The 17,392-nt window shown below is 47.7% G+C and overlaps 1 protein-coding gene and 1 non-coding gene across 6 annotated transcripts in view; both read right to left on the minus strand.

Annotated features, from left to right (window-relative positions):
• Positions 1–14,682, minus strand: part of SRCAP (Snf2 related CREBBP activator protein) — a 35,520-nt gene extending 20,838 nt beyond the window's left edge. The window contains exons 1-18 of one of the 5 annotated variants that reach the window (XM_058569597.1): positions 14,395–14,682; positions 12,855–12,928; positions 11,990–12,252; positions 10,546–10,797; positions 8,738–8,923; positions 8,354–8,494; positions 7,356–7,578; positions 6,963–7,240; positions 6,216–6,309; positions 5,987–6,076; positions 5,289–5,477; positions 4,870–5,198; positions 4,589–4,766; positions 3,332–3,468; positions 2,947–3,116; positions 2,639–2,831; positions 484–620; positions 208–394 (exon numbers count right to left, since the gene is read on the minus strand). In XM_058569597.1, the coding sequence (XP_058425580.1) occupies positions 208–394; positions 484–620; positions 2,639–2,831; positions 2,947–3,116; positions 3,332–3,468; positions 4,589–4,766; positions 4,870–5,198; positions 5,289–5,477; positions 5,987–6,076; positions 6,216–6,309; positions 6,963–7,240; positions 7,356–7,578; positions 8,354–8,494; positions 8,738–8,923; positions 10,546–10,797; positions 11,990–12,043 (2,838 nt within the window). In that variant the 5' untranslated portion in view covers positions 12,044–12,252; positions 12,855–12,928; positions 14,395–14,682. Of the gene's footprint in view, positions 1–207; positions 395–483; positions 621–2,638; positions 2,832–2,946; positions 3,117–3,331; positions 3,469–4,588; positions 4,767–4,869; positions 5,199–5,288; positions 5,478–5,986; positions 6,077–6,215; positions 6,310–6,962; positions 7,241–7,355; positions 7,579–8,353; positions 8,495–8,737; positions 8,924–10,545; positions 10,798–11,989; positions 12,253–12,854; positions 12,955–14,100; positions 14,352–14,394 lie in introns of those variants that run through there. The other 4 variants (XM_058569594.1, XM_058569598.1, XM_058569595.1 and 1 more) reach the window with 4 other exon arrangements.
• Positions 6,399–6,527, minus strand: LOC131423000 (small nucleolar RNA SNORA30/SNORA37 family). The gene has a single exon (XR_009224175.1). It is a non-coding gene; the product is annotated as a small nucleolar RNA SNORA30/SNORA37 family (small nucleolar RNA).
• Positions 14,683–17,392: the final 2,710 nt, after the last annotated feature.

Consider the following 17,392-nt stretch of genomic DNA (forward strand, 5'->3'; position numbering starts at 1 on the left):
TACAACTATCTACTGGGGCTTTGGGGAAAAGAAAAAAAAAAAAGGAGGAGGATTGGCAATAGATGTTAGCTCAGAGCCGGTCTTCCTCAGCAAAAAGAGGAGGATTAGCACGGGTGTTAGCTCAGGGCTGATCTTCCTCACAAAAAACAAAAAGAAAAGAGGTGCAGGGTTGAGGTAGGACCCATAATCTTGGGGGCAACTACTTACCTGGAGAGGGTGGACATCAGTGGCCCTTAGCACGAGAGAGGCGGTGCTGAAACAGATGCCTGGGGTGATGAAGGAGGAGGTAACAGGTCGAGGGTCAAACAGGTTTGGATGATTGCAGACTTTTCGCAGCTGCATCAAAATGTTGATGACACTCATGAAATGGCCCGTGGCTAGTGTCTCTTTCGTTCTGGGAGAAAGGAAAAACAAATAGGGCATCCTGACAGTCACTTCTGCTCCAATCTAGGGTCCCAGGGCCCGCCCTCAGTCCTCCCTTACGTAGTCTGTGCCATGAAGTCATCATAGAGACAGCGTTGGCGCTTGGAGAGCCGGCAGCGGATAACATGCTCATACTTTTTAGGCATCTGCTTCTCAACATCCACCTTAACTCGGCGCAGCAAAAAAGGCCGCAAAACCTAAAAGCAAATAAGCAGGAGGCTGACAGGAGAAAAGTGGGCACTGAGCCCCAGCCTAGCCCCTCTAGCTGGTCTTGGCCTGATGATCGGCTGAGCACTGGCTTAGCCCATCAGTAAACACTCATGAAGCCATGCGGCATGCCAGGAACCAACCACACAAAGATGAGTCAGATGCCAGCCCTCCTCTCAAAGAATCTACTGTCTGCTGAAGGAGATATGACATAAAGATGATGATACCACAACATAAGAAATGACAGGGCCGGCCCCGTGGCTTAGCAGTGAAGTGTGCGCACTCCGTTACTAGCGGCCCAGGTTCGGATCCCGGGCGCGTACTGACGCGCCACTTTTCCAGCCATGCTGAGACCGTATCCCGCATACAGCAACTAGAAGGATGTGCAATTATGACATACAATATGCAATGGGGCTTTGAGGGGTAAAAAAAAAAAAAAAAAAGGAGGAGGATTGGCAATAGACATTAGCTCAGAGGCGGTCTTCCTCAGCGAAAAAAAAAAAAAGAAATGATAAAAACGGGGCCAGCCCATGGCTTAGCGGTTAAGTGTGTGCGCTTGGCTACTAACGGCCCGGGTTCGGATCCCGGGCGCGCACCGACGCACCGCTTCTCCAGCAATGCTGAGACCGCGTCCCACATACAGCAACTAGAAGGATGTGCAACTATGACATACAACTATCTACTGGGGCTTTGGGCGGGGGGGGAAGGAGGAGGATTGGCAATAGACATTAGCTCAGAGCCGGTCTTCCTCAGCAAGAAAAAAAAAAAAAAAAAAAAAGAAATGATAAAAAGAGGGCCAGCTCCATGGCTTAGCAGTTAAGTGCGTGCGCTCGGCTATTAGCGGCCCGGGTTTGGATCCCGGGCACTCACCGACGCACTGCTTGTCCGGCCATGCTGAGGCGATATCCCACATACAGCAACTAGAAGGATACGCAACTATGACATACAACTATCTACTGGGGCCTTGGGGAGAAAAAGGGGAAAAAAGGAGGAGGATTGGCAATAGATGTTAGCTCAGGACCGGTCTTCCTCAGCAAAAAGAGGAGGATTGGCATGGATGTTAGCACAGGGCTGATCTTCCTCACAAAAAAAAAAAGAAATGATAAAAGGAAGCACTAGGGGCAGAGCAACTAACTATGCAGGAGAGATGACTCAAATCACATTTCAAGGAGTAACTGTAAATTTACAAGATTACGAAAGGAAATTCAGGAGAGAGGCTAAGAACAAAAATTGTGGCAGTCAGAGCAGCATAGAAAACAAAAGGCAAATCTGAGATCTCAGGAGATAAAATCTGATAAGACACAGTCATCAAGTTGACAAGGAAGAAATGAAAGAAGCCAGATAACAATGAAGGAAGAGGTATGGTTAAGGAAGACTTCTTGGTTTCTAGTTTAATTTATGATGATGTGGTGATTGACCAAAATGGAGTAGAAATAATAGGCTATAAAGGCTTGAGATGTTTGACTTAGAACACAGTGAGTTCAAGAGGAACTTTCAATTAAAGACATCAAGTCAGAAACTTAAACATAGGTCGAGTGGTCTAGAGAGTCAAGGGATTAAAAATACAAATTGGAGTGTCTTTAAAGCCTTATAAATGAGTATGCCTATAAGATATGCAAATTGGGAAACAAATAAGTAAAAATCAGCATGCTGAGAAATGTTATTTAAAAGCTGGACAAAAGAACAGGAGCCAAAGAAGACCAAAAAAAAAAAACAGAAAAAACAAAAATCTGAAGTTGAGGAAAGCCAGGTAAAGAGAAATCCAAGCAGAGACTGATAAACAGTATTATTCTACTCAAAAAATAAAGACAGAAACGTCACCATTAAACAAGTAGAATGATGACTAAGAGGTCACTCAATTTGGCAATGGGTTAGTTACTAGAACGCTGCAGCTTGACAACTGGGGAATTCAGCCTAGCACTGACTTCCCTCTCCCTAACGGTTTTCTGGTATTGTCCTTAATTCCTCACCATTCCCAATACCCTTGACAAACTGTTACAGGCCCTACCTTGTGTAGGCGTTTGACTAGACCTTCATTGTACTCTTGGCTGCCCTCGATCATGCCAGTCAGGGGGTTAGAGAACCATTCTTTGAACTCGCGATGAGACTGGAAGACATGAGGCATCAAAAAGTGCATCAAGGACCACAGCTCCATGAGACTGTTCTGCAAGGGAGTTCCTGTCAGGAGCAGGCGTCTCTGGCTGCAAAGAGACAGAGGGAATTAGAGGGAGGATGGTCAGCAAGGCCCAAACCTTCCAAGCATCCCACCCTTCAGGCCAAGTCCACCCTCCCACAAATCCCCAACTCTGTCTCCACCTGTTGAAGTTGAGCAGTGACTGCCAGCGCTGTGACTTGAAGTTCTTGATGTTCTGAGCCTCATCCAGAATGAGATAGCGCCAATTCTTGCGGCGGAAGGCCTGGTGGTCCTGCAGCACCAGCTTGTAAGATGTGATACACACATGGAAGGCATTGGGCTTGGTCCAGCCCTGAGGTATCAGGAGAAAGCAGCAGATAGTGGGGTGAAAAGAAAAGAAAGGGCAAAGGAAGATATGCTAAGGTTCTCAAGGGACAGAAATCAGAAAAGTCCTAAGAACAGAATGGAGCAACAGAAAGGGGAGGGAAATGAACTCATCTGAGGAAAGGGCCTAAAAGTAAGAGAGGCAATGATGGGGTTGGGGGCAGATCACATGGAGGAACAAACCTGCCGCTTGAGCTTCCTCTCTTTCTGGGCTCCATAGTAAGTGAGGATTTTAAAGCTGGGGCACCAACGTTTCAGCTCCATCTCCCAGTTCAACATCACACTGGTGGGAACAATGATCAAATGGGGACCCCAGTTACCTGTTTAGCAAAAGAATGAGAGATGTACAGCATGGTGACAATAGTTAATAATACTGTATTGCATTCAAAAGTTGTTAAGAGAGTAGATCTTATGGGCCGGCCCCGTGGCTTAGCGGTTAAGTGCGCACGCTCCGCTACTGGTGGCCCGGGTTCGAATCCCGGGCACGCACCGACACACCGCTTCTCTGGCCATGCTGAGGCTGCGTCCCACATACAGCAACTAGAAGGATGTGCAACTATGACATACTACTATCTACTGGGGCTTTGGGGAAAAAAAGGAGGAAGATTGGCAATAGATGTTAGCTCAGAGCCGGTCTTAGCAAAAAGAGGAGGATTAGCACGGATGTTAGCTCAGGGCTGATCTTCCTCACAAAAAAAAAAAAAAGAGAGAGAGAGTAGATCTTAAAAGTTCTCATCACAAGAAAAAAATTTTTTTGTAACTATGTATGGTGATGGATGTTAATCAGACTTACTGTGGTGCAAGGTATACAAATTTCGAATCATTATGTTGTACACCTGAAACTAATATAATGCCAATTATACCTCAGTTAAAAAAAAAATAAGATTCTGAAAGATTTTAAACAGAGGAATTTTGAGGCCAGCCTGGTGGTGTAAGCGCTTAAGCGCACGTGCTCTGCTGCCACGGCCCAGGGTTTGCCGGTTCGGATCCCGGGCGCGCACCAACGCACTGCTTGTCACGCCATGCCGTGGTGGCGTCCCATACAAAGTGGAGGAAAATGGGCATGGATGTTAGCCCAGGGCCAGTCTTCCTCAGCAAAAAGAGGATTGGCAGATGTCAGCTCAGGGCTGATCTTCCTCTCACACACACAAAAAAAACAGGAATTTGAAAAAAAAAAAAAAAAAAAAGAATGAGATGATAAGGAAATATAAATCTTGGAGTGCTGGTTCCTCAGGTATAACCCTGACCACTCTATCCTAACAGCCCTTGCTAAGAATCCTAGCACCTATGCTGGCCTCTCTATACAGTTACTAACCAAAATCAATGAAGCTAAGATAGCAGCAAAAGAGTGTTGCACCATCCTGCAACTGGAGTCACATTAAACAAGCTTCCCAGGGAGCTGGCCAAGGAGACCCAAGAGGAAGGACCCTGCCTAGTTACCTTTCTCACAAGCCAAGTGGGCAAGCAGGGAAATGGTCTGGATTGTCTTGCCTAGCCCCATCTCGTCAGCAAGAATGCCATTAAGCTTCTTCTCATACATAGTAACCAGCCAGTCCAGCCCAATGTGTTGGTATTCCCGGAGCTGGCCCCGCAGGAGCAGGGGGATGGGTGTCTTCACCTGGTAGGGAGGAAAAGAGGTATCGTGGTGAAACTGAGGCATCTGTTACTGAGAAATAGGAAAGTCAGGATATGAGAAAGCAGAAGCTGGGGCCTGGGGATACCTGGGTAGTGGCCAGGGTGTAGCCCTTGGGCTGGAGACTTTCAGCTGCTGCAGCGATGTCAGTAATTTCTTTCTTAGGGCCTAAAGTGGCGGTGGGCCCTGGGGTGGGAGGTCCACTGCCCCCGTCTGCCTCACTCTGCTCTTCGTCCCGGGCAAGCAAGTACTCCACCCCAAAGTCATCATCTTCCTCCTCTTCCTCATCTGCTTGGCTCTGTGACTGGGACTCCTCTGACTCATCAGATTCAGAGTCCTCTGATTCTGAACTCCCGCTTGTTTCTTCCTCCTCTGAATGCTCATCTTCATCATCCTCACTCTGCTCCTCAGCAGAGTCTAAAGCACAAGACCAACACTTAGTGCTCACCATACATGCTGCTCCAGTGCCTGCCCTCCCCAGCTCCTGCCTTATGACCACACAGTCACCTGACTGACTGCTACTATCCTCTTGAGGAGCCTCCTCAGCTTCTGCGGCCCCCTCTGGTTCATAGTCAGAGCTGTTGGCCTCAAGTTCATCTTCATCTTCCTCTTCACTACTCCCAGAACCTGGGGCAGAGGCATCAGAGGCATAGGCTCCTGCATACTGCTGCAGTAACTCCTCCATAGATAGCTCACCTGGAGGAGAAATGAAGGGTAAGCTTTTGGGTACTTCAAGGGGAAGGGAGAAGAGAAGGTCTAAGTGGTGCCAGTTCATTTTACCTAGGCTTCTGTAGTCACTGCTAGGCCCAGATCTGAGGGGAGGCAAGAGTTTACTTTTAGCACCAGCTACTAAAGCCAAGCCCCACAACCTGGGCTAGAACCATGGATAGTGCTGCCTTGCTTTGGGAAGAACAATATCAATGTGATGAACCCCCCCCTCTAAGGTCCAGGTCAAACATGGCCAATATCCTCTTACAACTGCCCTCCCCTCCAGTGAGCTCTCACATCACTTTGTTCAAACTTCTATCATAACCAGTCATCACGTTGTATTTACAATTATTCATTTTTAAATTTTTGTCTTCAAACCTGGAGGTTCCTCCAAGGGGAATAAAAAGTATCTTATTCATCTCTTTATCCCTGACATTCTCCACAGAGGAGACACCAAGCAGACGCTCAGGCTCAGTAAAATGTCAGGTGAGTGTCACCTTCTCGAGCCAACTCGCTCAGCTCCATGGTATGATCCACCTCCCCTTCCAACTGCTCCTCAGCTGCGATGGTATCCTCTTCATCCTCCGCTAGGAAAGAGAATGAAGCAAGATCAATGGGGACAGAGGCATAAGACACAGTCCAAGTGGAAGAGGTGAGAAAGCCTAAAACATTAGGTCCACACAATTCAAGGGTAAGGGGCAACAGGACAAAGAGAACAGGCCTGACCTTCATCCTCATTGGCGGTGAACTCTTCGTCATCCTCATCTGGACGCCAAGGTTTTTTGTTGCACTGTGTGACAGAGGAGGGTGTGGGCTTTACCTGTAAGGCAAAGGATGAAGAGGGAGAGGGCCTAGGGTTAGAGCAGCAAAAGAAAGCACAATGTTCAGTAAGATGTCACAAAACAGTCTCTCTGTCCCACTGAGTGACAGCTGCCACTGGCACAGTCCCAGGGCAAGAATGCAATCAGAGGTTTTCTTTCAGCACCAGCTACCAAATCCTGGCCCCACTGCCTGGGGGAGGACCTGTGAAAGTGCTAGATAAGCAACTCAGGCCCCCAACACCATCCCCATGCACTCAGACATATAGAGAAACAGAGAGCTTAGGTCTAAGAGAGACTTCAAGGTTACCATCCCAGCTCCAAACCTACAAACCAATAACGGAATATTAGTATTAGTATTCTATTTCACAGAAGTAGCAAAGACCAGAATAAGTTAATTTTTCAAGGTCACAAAGCAATTCTAAGAGTAGAACACAGTACATTCTTCCACTACAGCATCAGAAACTCTATCCATCTCAGACTGCAACTTGCCCCAAACCGAGATTCGTCCCTATCCATCCCCAAATAAGAGTCAATTGCCCTTAACCAGGGAGGGCTTCTGAAAACCAGGACCAACCTTACAGACCAGAACTCAGTCCTGAACCTCTCCCTCTGCTCCCACTCTGAGCCCTGCCTCCACCCTTTCTGCTCATACCTTCAACACCCGAGAAGGTTCTTCTTCACCACCTTCTTCAGGCCCATCTTGGGTGTCACTATCATGCGATGAGGGGGTTCTCGAGGGGCTGGAAGGCCCTCCTAGCAGCTGAGGGGGGAGGGAACGGAGCAGCTCTTCCAGTGGCAGTTCTCCCTCACGTCGAAGCAGCTCAATCTCACGTCTCTGGGTCTCTGCATCATTGCCTTCCTGTTGTTCTTCAACCTCAATTGTCTCCTCATCATCCTCTTCCTCCTCCTCTTGGGGTTGGAAGTCCCCATCTATAGCAGGAGAACAAGGTCACAAAGTCCACGGGGCCCTGCAAGCCACAGGGTGGGTTTTCAGCTCTGGAAAGGGTACATGAGGAAGAGTAAGAGAGCCAAAGAGGACACACACCTTCATCATCCAGTCGGGAAACCGGGGGTGGAGGGCTAGATGCAGCTGAGGAAGAGCCAAGGCAAGGAGAAGAGCCAGCTTTGCTGGAGGCTAGCGGCTGGTTGAGGCTCTGAGACAGGAGATCTGAGTACTTTTCAGTTTGCCCCACAATGAAGTCCAGATGCAGGTCCAGAGCTTTTTTGCGCTTTTCCTCGAGTCGGGACTGTTGCTTGAATTGCACCACCTGCCACAAGCATGAAATGGACGGGTCACCACGATAATCTTTTATTCACGTACTCTTTTACCCAACATTTAGGAAAGCCTCCCCTATGCTAGGCTCTGGGCTGGTTTTTCAGGAAGAGCTAAATGACCTTAAAGGTGCTTCTGAGGAAAGCACAAAGGGAACACAGGGAGAGAAGAGCCAGCTTAACCTTAAGCAGTGGGAAAAGATTTGCAAATGTATCTGGAACTGAATCTTAAAGACTAAGTAGGAGCTCTCTAACTGGAAATGAGGAGAAAGGCATTCTCGGCAGCAGAAAGAGCATGTGTAAATAGCCAGGGATGTGCCAAAGAAAGAACGTTTGAAGTGGAAAGAAGGAAGGGAACTGGCAGAGACAACACTAAAAATGTAGACAGAAGCCAGTTACTACTTGAGAAACAATTACAATTTAATATATGGAAACAATTTAATTAATGAGAACTCTGACAGTATTTAAGCAGGTAAATGGCACCAACAGGTTTTAGAAAAAGCACGGTGAATGCCCTGCAAAGGAAAGATAGCATAGTGGGGTCAAGAAGTTCTATTAACGATCCCCAAAGGCAGGGCCCATATTTTTCCACTGGACTTCTTTCTTCTTCATAGCACTCAATGCTAGAAAGATCCAACGCACCACAGAAATGTCATTCGAGTTGCTTGAAACTATAATATTCACACTCTCAAAAAGAAGTTTTCATCCTTCCTGCTACCATACTATCCAACAAACCCAATGCATTTCCCTTTCCCAATCCTTGCTGCCTACCTTCTCCACGTTGCTCCAGAACTGCCTGACATCCTTGGCCATGGCGGAGGCGATTCGGCGCAGCTTGGCCTGCTCCTCCCTCCGGGCCCGCTCCTCTTTCTGCCGCTGCTCCTCATGGTGCCGGATCACCATGCGCACTACCTGTAGGAATGAGGAACCAGTGTGAAAACACTCCAAGGCCAGACGCCTGACCCCTCCCCAAGTCAAGAGCAAAGCGAATAATCCAGGCCAAAAAATCTGGGAAGTCTGCGCTTGCCTCTTGAGATTATGGGCATTAATAAGCACCCTACCACTGATCTATCTGGTTCCCTTCCAACCAACTGACCCCTTAAAGAAAAGCAAATCTGAAAAAGAAATGGAAGATAGGCTCAGTTGAGAATATACCTTGCGGGCCACACCCCGTTTCCAACGACGCTCTTGAGCAAAGTCAGCAGAGAGCCACTGCATCTCCTCGCACAGATAGTCCCAGTGGCCTTTGGGGCGGGGAGGCTCAGGTACTTTAGGCAGCCTCTTCAGTGACCAGAAACCCTCCTTCCGCAGCTCAGCAATCCGAGTTTCAATCTCAGCCTCCTAATGAGGGAGGGCTAGGTCAATCAAGTTACTAGACATACACTCCACCTCATGATCACAGCTGAATTCCTGAGCACTGACTATGTATAGGCATTTACTGGACTGTTTTATGCTCAAGTCCACATACCAATCCTACAAGTAGATATTATACTCTCTTCAGGTGAGTAAAAAAAAAACAACAGGGAGATTAAGTGATTTACTTGAGATCACACAGCCAGCAAGTGTAAGAGCTGGGAATTAAAAATAGGTCTAATAACTCCAGACATCAGATTTCATGCTCTTTCCATTATTTCACACAATCTCCATGCCCCATGAATACAGACGAGGACTTGGGAAAACATCCCAAAGGAAGCTTCCCAGAGAGACAAGGAGTGCATGCTTCCTTACTGATTCTTGATATAAGGGATCTTCATCACTGGATAATTCTATTTACACAAGAGTATGTTCATGTTTAGAAACTGCGATAAAACCCAATTTACACAATCCTATTTTACATTTTTTTAAATTTTACATAATCAAATTTTATTGTATCTAGTTTTTTTTTTTTTTGGTGAGGAAGATCGACCCTGAGCTAACATCTGTTGCCCATCTTCCTCTTTTTGCTGAGGAGAGTAGCCCTGGGCTAACATCTGTATCCATCTTCCTCCATTTTTTAGGTGGGACGCCACCACAGCCTGGCTTGATGAGCGGCACATACATCTGTGCCCGAGATCCAAACCTGCGAACCCCGGGCCCCGGGCCACTGAAGCGGAGCATGCAAACTTAACCACTATGCCACCACGTGGCCCCAGAATCCTATCGGTTTTTAAAAACTACTATTTTTATAAAAATGTACTTTCCTATGGAAAATACTGAAAAATTACATACAAAAAGATTAACAATGGTTAGTATACTAAAACGATAACATTGTTTCTACACTGAATATATTTCATAAAGAAAAAAACGAAAGCATTTGAAATTTATTTAACACAGGTGACTTAAAAACTCAGGACAACCGCCCTCATTATGCTTGTCCTCTCCTGACAAAAACTAAATCAGAGGAAATAACAGCCAGAGGTGAGACAGGGAACTAAATGGCCTAATGGTGAAGGAAACATGAAGAAAGACACGGGTATTAGACCAATGGCTCTCAAATTTGAGTATGCATCAGAATCATCTGGAGGGCTTTTTCAGACAGATTGCTGGGCCCTACCCCTACAGTTTTAAACTGGTAGCTGGAAGAAGTATACCAAGAATTCGCGTTTCTAACAAATTGCCAGGTGATGCTGATGCTGCTGGCCCAGGGCCCACACTTACCACTGGAAAAGTGTAACAGAGGCTATAGGACAGAAATGAGAAATAGAAACCAGTACATCTTAAGAACCTTACACTTTACAAAGCATTTTCATGTCTATTTTCTCCTTTAATTTAAACCTTTTAACAGCCTATAGACTATTAAACCATCCCTATTTTATAGAAAACAAAGTGAGGCTCAGAGTTCAAACGACTTGCTCAAGGTCATATAAGTTAAGGCAGAGCCTATACTCGAAATCCATGACAAGGAAAGAAACGTAAAATACCCACGGGACATAGGAGTTCAGGGAAGATTCCCAAGAATCTTCATGGGTCTTCCTAATACGTACATGCTTGGCCTGCTCTGCAATCTCAGCATGGCTCTTCTCCCACTTTGGGCCCTTGTTAGCCAGGTCAGCAGCCTGGGGTAAGGGAAGCCCCTCCAGGGGCACTGTGGCACCATCTGGGGGCCCTGGAGGTCCATCCAGAGAGGAATCTTGAGCTATATGCTGGGGGGAGATGCCGCCTGCCCCACTAGAGGCTGGGGAACTGGATGAGGCAGGGGACACAGGATTGCTGCCTGTCATGCCGTCCGACACCATCTAGAAAAGGGGAAAATGACAGATAAAATGAATGCTTAGCACTGTACCAGGAGTTTTAAGTACATTATTTTGTTCTATCTTCACAAGAAAAAACTCTGGAGTCAGGTATCAATCTTATTATTATAAACACAAACATTTGGGATAACGTTTTAATAAGGTGCTCAAGATGGCAGAGCCAAGTTTATAGTAGATGCTTGGCATACAAAAGAAGTTATAGCCCGACATTTATGCAGTTCCCAAATTCAAGACTACTACTATAGCATATGATTTCAAATTTTAGTGATCCTTTCAGAACCTCAATGATTTCACTCACATAAACAACTCCCTATTTTTCCTTTCTTTTCATAACAAGTATGGCAGATTCACCTATGCAAACAAAAGTGAACTACCACTAAATTCAAAGGGCATCAAAAAAAACCAAGATCTTCTAAACCTCTTTATAATCATCACCAGTCTTGGTAGTTTCCTTTACTAGGCAGGTAGGCTGGGGGGGGTGGTGGTTACTGTTCTCAAACACCCGTCTATTACTTTACAAGGCACTGCACAAGCAATAAGAAGTAGAGAACAAAATCCTACTTAAATGTGGATAGTGAGGGAACTCATGAAATTCACTCCAGCACACAAGCCTCAAAGTGTGCCATTCAAATTCCTACCTCAGTTAAATGACAAAAGACTTTATGTCACAAAATTTCTCAGCTGCTCAGGAAAATTATAAATATCTAATCCATAACCACCAAAAGCCTACCACATGCAAAAGGAAGTCTGTTTGGTTTCAAAAGCCATGATTTTTTTTCCTACCCCCTGCATTTCCTTATGAGAGAAAAAAATGAACACTACACACCATCCATAATGCTTACCTTGTTCCACTTCTGAAAGAAACTGAGCTATTCTCAAAGCGCACAGTCTTAGAAGCATGTTGTCCCAAACTCCATTTCCAATCTGATCTAATTCAACCTTTCACAAGCAATGAGGAGTTTCCATACTCCTACAGATCAACGTTACACTAATGTCAAGTAGAATGCAAGTATCCAACACGCTTGACAGCCCACCTCAACACCAAAGACTGTCCAAACTCAGCTACCCAGGTAGCCAGGATCATGCAAATACTGCTAAGATCTGCCACATTTCTTCTGCCTCAGAGCCAGTAGCCCACAAAGCAGAAGCGGAAAAGGAACCATCTAAACTTTCAAACCTGTGTCTGCAGGATTGGGAGCTGAGGGTGAGCAGGGGAGGGGCTGCTCTGCATGGTCCCACTCCCAGGCTCCTCTTTGGATGCCTGAAGAATGACTGGGTCGTTGTCACCACTGCTGCTGGCCGAGGGGCTGGCGTCCGGCTGCAGGGCATGCTGGGAGCTGGCCTCATTCTGGGCCACCGGCCACCGGGACCCGCCTTCCAGGGCCCGGGGCCCACTAGGGCGTCCCAGCCTCCGCTCAGGTCCACCGGCCTCTGGAGCACCTAAAGTGGGGGAAAAAGAGTAGAAATCAGATTTAAAAAGATTCAATAATCTTTTAACAAACGACGAATAACATAAAGAATAAAGATAAATGAACACTGATTATAGCCTACATTTCTTGAGCATCTACTATGTGTCAAATAGCTAAGTACTTACTTGATGTGTTCTGTAATCCTCACATCTACCTCATGAACCCAGTACTTTTCATGCTATAATAAATGTTTACTTAGTTGCTTCTACATACTGAGGGTAGAATCATGCAGAAAAGATCCCTGATCTAAATGGAGCTTACATTCTAATATTTTCTCTATTTTATAAGGGAGGAAATCAGGACATAAAGAGGCCAAATGATTTGCATAAGGTCACACAGTAAGGAAGTGGTAGAAGGAGGACTTAAACCTAGGTGGTCTGATGCCAAAACCATGGCAAGCGCACTAGTCTTCTTTGTAGAGTCAGGATGATCAGATCTTTCTCTATCCATAGGCCCAATTCTGTTGTTGCACCATTTTCAAACCAGAAGTATTGACCTATAATTTCTATCACTAATTATCTCAAACACCTCTCCCATTAGCACCAGTACACAAAATGGTATCTGAACTCTCACCTGTGTGAGCTGAGACCACACTCCCTGTGAAAGTCTGTACTTCCACGGTGCCGCCGTACTGAGGAGAATCACGCCTGAAACAAACAGAGGGGAATCACACCTGAAACAAACAGAAGGGGAAAAAGCAGCAGTGATGGATCAATCCATATTTACCAACATCCATCAAAGCCTTCTTTACACCAGATGTTGAAGCTTTTAAATATACCCAAATCGGTTCAAAGACTGAAGAGAGTTACAGTAGTAGAAAAAGCTTACATTTCAGAAAAACGAAAGCAAAGCATGTTTTGTGAAAATACAATTCCCTAGGGACATAAGATTCTGGCTCAGGGAAGGAGCAGGGAAATGAAGAAAAAAAAAAAAAGTTTAAAAAACTTAAGTGTAAAAAGCTCCAACCACTGAGCGTAGGGCAAATAACAATGCAAAAAAAGCTGTCACATCCAGAAGCTCAAACGGTGCTGGCTGCCTGGCAGCCTGCTCCCCTTTCCAGGGAGGGCTGAACATAGCCACAGGAGAATCCAACCTTCCTCAGGGCAGGGTCCTGTGATTCCTACACCTGCACCATAAGACACTTCCCCAAACACAAGAACTACAGCAGGAGACTAGAGGTGTAGTCAGATGTAAGGAAGGCCACACGGCCAAGAACCATGCCCGGAAACAGGTAGGGTAAATCCACACAAGGCCCGGAAGTGTTTCCCCAGTTTAAGGAAATTCCTTAGCCACGGTGCTGCCTTTGATTCACTCCCTCCTCCACAACAGCTAACCAGAATCCAAGAAGCTTGAACTCTTGACCTCAGGCTTCATTACTGTCTCCCAACCCCTCCCAACAGACTGACCCAGCGTGACCCCTGACCTCTGCCCCTAGTCGCCACTAGCCCTAAGATAGGCCCGCCCCCTCCTAGACTCCCACCCCACCCAACGTGTGCGACACATTGGGGGAGGGGCCCGCGCGTGCGCGGCTGGAGGCGGAGTGAGCCGGCTGCGCGCACCGCCCGGGGGCTCCCGCCAGAACCCAAACCCACGCACACAAGGGTCGCAGGGCTGGGAAGCCTCTCATCCCTGCTTGTCAGGGAGCCCCCCACCACCAGACCGAGAAACGCTGAGATAAGGGAGGGTTCGTGGCGCCAAGTCCTGGCCCCTGACTGCATACGGTGGGCGCGCGCCCCGACTACTTGTCCCACGCCCCCCTTCCTCTTCCCGCGCGCCCCTCAGCGGGGGGGCTGGGGTTGGTGGGCGGGCAGGAGTGCACCTGGGTCTGTCCTCTCAGGGCTCGCTCGCTCGCTCAGGCACGCGTGCGCAGACGGGCGGGAAGGGAGAGGAGACGCGCCCGGGCCCAGTGCTGGCCGGCCTGGCCCCCCTCAGCCTGTCTCTATGGGCGCGCGCCGACAGCCTCGCGCACCGGCCCCGGGGCCCCGGCCGAAGGTGCGCGCGCAGCACCCCGGGAAAGTGGGAGGGGAGGCGGTGGCGGAAAGATGCGCGCGCAGTCACCCGTCAGGGGAGGGGGAACTGTGGAGCGTCCGCCATCTTGTCTCCGTCTCCTTACCTGCGTCCTCGGGGGCGTGCGCACCACCCCCCCTCCCGCCGAGGAGGGGGGAGGGCCCCCTCTTGGCCGCCGCCTTCGCGGCCTTTAAATTCCCCTGGGGCCCGCGGGTACTGCCACGGCCTTGCTTCCACTGCCTCCTCTCACGGCACAGATATCCAGGCGGTGGGTGGGAAAAATGGGAGACGCTACTCCCAGCGAACCGCCGCCGCCGCTTCCGAGGCCTCACCAAAATGGCCGCCGCCGTCTCGGCCGCCACCACCAGCACCAGCACCACCACAGCCCACTATCGCTACCGCCGGCGCGGCCCGTCCTCTCGCGAGAGACAGTAACTGCAGGTTGGGGGAGCGGGGAAGCTCGCGTGCTAGCGTAGGGCGCTGCTCAAAGTGCAAGGCAGGCTGGGAGATGTAGTCCGCCTGGAGGTTCCGTGGCTGCCCCGCGGCAGAGCATCTTTACCCTCCGGCACGGAAGCTGCTGCTGAGGCTGCGTTGCGGCTGCCGACTCGGACCAGCCACTCCTTTTCAGCAGATCACCCAGAGAGCTGAAGCAATTTGTCAGGTACTTTCAGCAAGTTAGCATTGGAGCCTGGGCCCCTGGGTTCTCACAGCAGTCCACTTATATAGAGCTGCTTCGTTTTACACAAGGTTGGTATTCCCAACAGTTCCCAAGCACCTATGCCATCTGTTGGCCAACCTTCCAGGTTAGGAATCGCCTTTGAGAATCTGATACCCTCACCCCGGAATAGCATAATAATAACACCTTCTACTGAGGCCACTTTGTGCACTGGTTATTTCTTTTAAGCCACAAGAATACACACACTCTCACAAAATTTACCACCACAGCCCACCCCAAGAGCCAAGTTAGAAAGCCCTGGTAAAGCTCTCATCAGCTCCTCTTCATTCACTCAGTTTGTCTCTTCCCTGTTCTGCTCCAAGAGTTGATGATTCTCTCTGTGTGTCATTGATTTGAAGTCTTGTTTTTCTTACAGCAAAGACAAGGTGTTGAAAACTCAAAAACCTAAGTGGGCCAGGAAGGTAATGTAAATAAAGCAAAAAGGGGCAGGTGAGGAGTGTGAGGAATAGGAGAGCATATGCTCTGTCCAAAAGGAACAGCCACTGTTCAAACCACTATTTCAGTGGTCACCCTATAGGAATGTGGGCCAAAATACATCTAAGGGTCAGATTCAGCCCATAGGCTGCCAGTTTGCTACCTCTGGCCTCTGCTAGAGCCTCAAGGCACATAGAAGGTCCCAGGACACATTGACTGAATGTGGGTGGATGCCCATCCATTTAGGCCCAGTTCAGTTTTCTTTTTTTCAGGCCAAGCTTACGTATTTCTGAGACCCCCATTATAGAACCACACTGACCTCCCAAGAGATCTTACATCTCTTGGCCTTCCCATATACCTTTTCATCCTTTCTCAACTATTTTTCCTTCAAAATTCAGCTCATGGGCCACCAAAAAAAAAAAAATAAAAGAAGAAGAGTATTTTGTGATACATGAAAATTACATGTAATTCAAATATCAGTGTCCCTAACTAAATGTTTATTGGGACCCAACCATGTCCATTCATTTACATGGCATCTGTGGCTGCTTTCCTGCTACAATAGCAGAGCTGAGTAGTTGCAACAGAGGCCCACAAAGTCTGAACTATTTTCTTTTTTTTTTTTTTTTTTTGTGAGGAAGATCAGCCCTGAGCTACCATCCATGCTAATCCTCCTCGTTTTGCTGAGGAAGACTGGCTCTGAGCCAACATCTATTGCCAATCCTCCTCCTTTTTTTTTTCCCCAAAGCCCCAGTAGATAGTTGTATGTCATAGCTGCACATCCTTCTAGTTGCTGTATGTGGGACGCGGCCTCAGCATGGCCGGAGAAGCGGTGCGTCCGTGCACGCCCGAGATCCGAACCCGGGCTGCCGGTAGCAGAGCGCTCGCACTTAACCGCTAAGCCACAGGGCTGGCCCGTGAACTATTTTTTTTTTTTTTTCAAAGAGGATTTTATTTTATTTTATTATTTTTTATTTTTTTAAATTTATTTTTCCCCCCAAAGCCCCAGTAGATAGTTGTATGTCATAGCTGCACATCCTTCTAGTTGCTGTATGTGGGACGCGGCCTCAGCATGGCCGGAGAAGCGGTGCGTCGGTGTGTGCCTGGGATCTGAACCCGGGCCGCCAGTAGCGGAGCGCGCGCACTTAACCGCTAAGCCACGGGGCCGGCCCCTCGTGAACTATTTTCTAACTGACACTTTACAAAAAAGTTTGCTGACCCCTGTTCTATATCTTGATCTGGATGAGGTCACCACCATGGGTATAAACAGATGTAAACATTCACTGAGCTGTGCACTGAGTTTGTACACTTTACATACCTCACAGCATGTATTTTTTTGTGTGTGAGGAAGATTGGCCGTGAGCTAACATCTGTTGCTTATCTTTCTCTTTTTGCCTGAGGAAGATTGTCGCTGAGCTAATATCTGTGCCAGTCTTCCTCTATTTTGCATGTGGGACACCGCCGCTGCGTAGCTTGATGAGCGGTGTGTAGGTCCACGCCTGGGATTGAACCTGCGAACCCCCAGTCACCGAAGCAGAGCACGTGAACTTAACCACTACACCACCAGGCTGGCCCTCACAGCATGTATTTTATACTTAAATTTTAAAAATAAAATAACCCTACAGGATATGACCCCATCTACTTTTTTTTTTTTTTACCTCATTTACACGTTGCTCACTATACTATAGCCATCATGCCCTTCTCCAAACCATCCATCAAGTTCCTTTCTGCTTCCAGAGTCTTCATCTTTATTGTTCCCTCTGTCTGAAATTTTTTCTCATGGCTGACTCTCCCTTTTCATGAAAGTCTTATTTCAGACATTGCCTCCTCAGAGAAGTTCCCTGACATTAAAGAGCCCTTTCACTGCCGGTCACTCTCCAACACTTACCTGAAATTATTAATTTATTTGTATGGTTGTGTATTGTCTGCCCCCTTCCCTACTAAAAGATAAGCTCCC

The sequence above is a fragment of the Diceros bicornis genome, chromosome 26, assembly GCF_020826845.1.
Source record: "Diceros bicornis minor isolate mBicDic1 chromosome 26, mDicBic1.mat.cur, whole genome shotgun sequence".
NCBI lineage: Eukaryota > Metazoa > Chordata > Mammalia > Perissodactyla > Rhinocerotidae > Diceros > Diceros bicornis.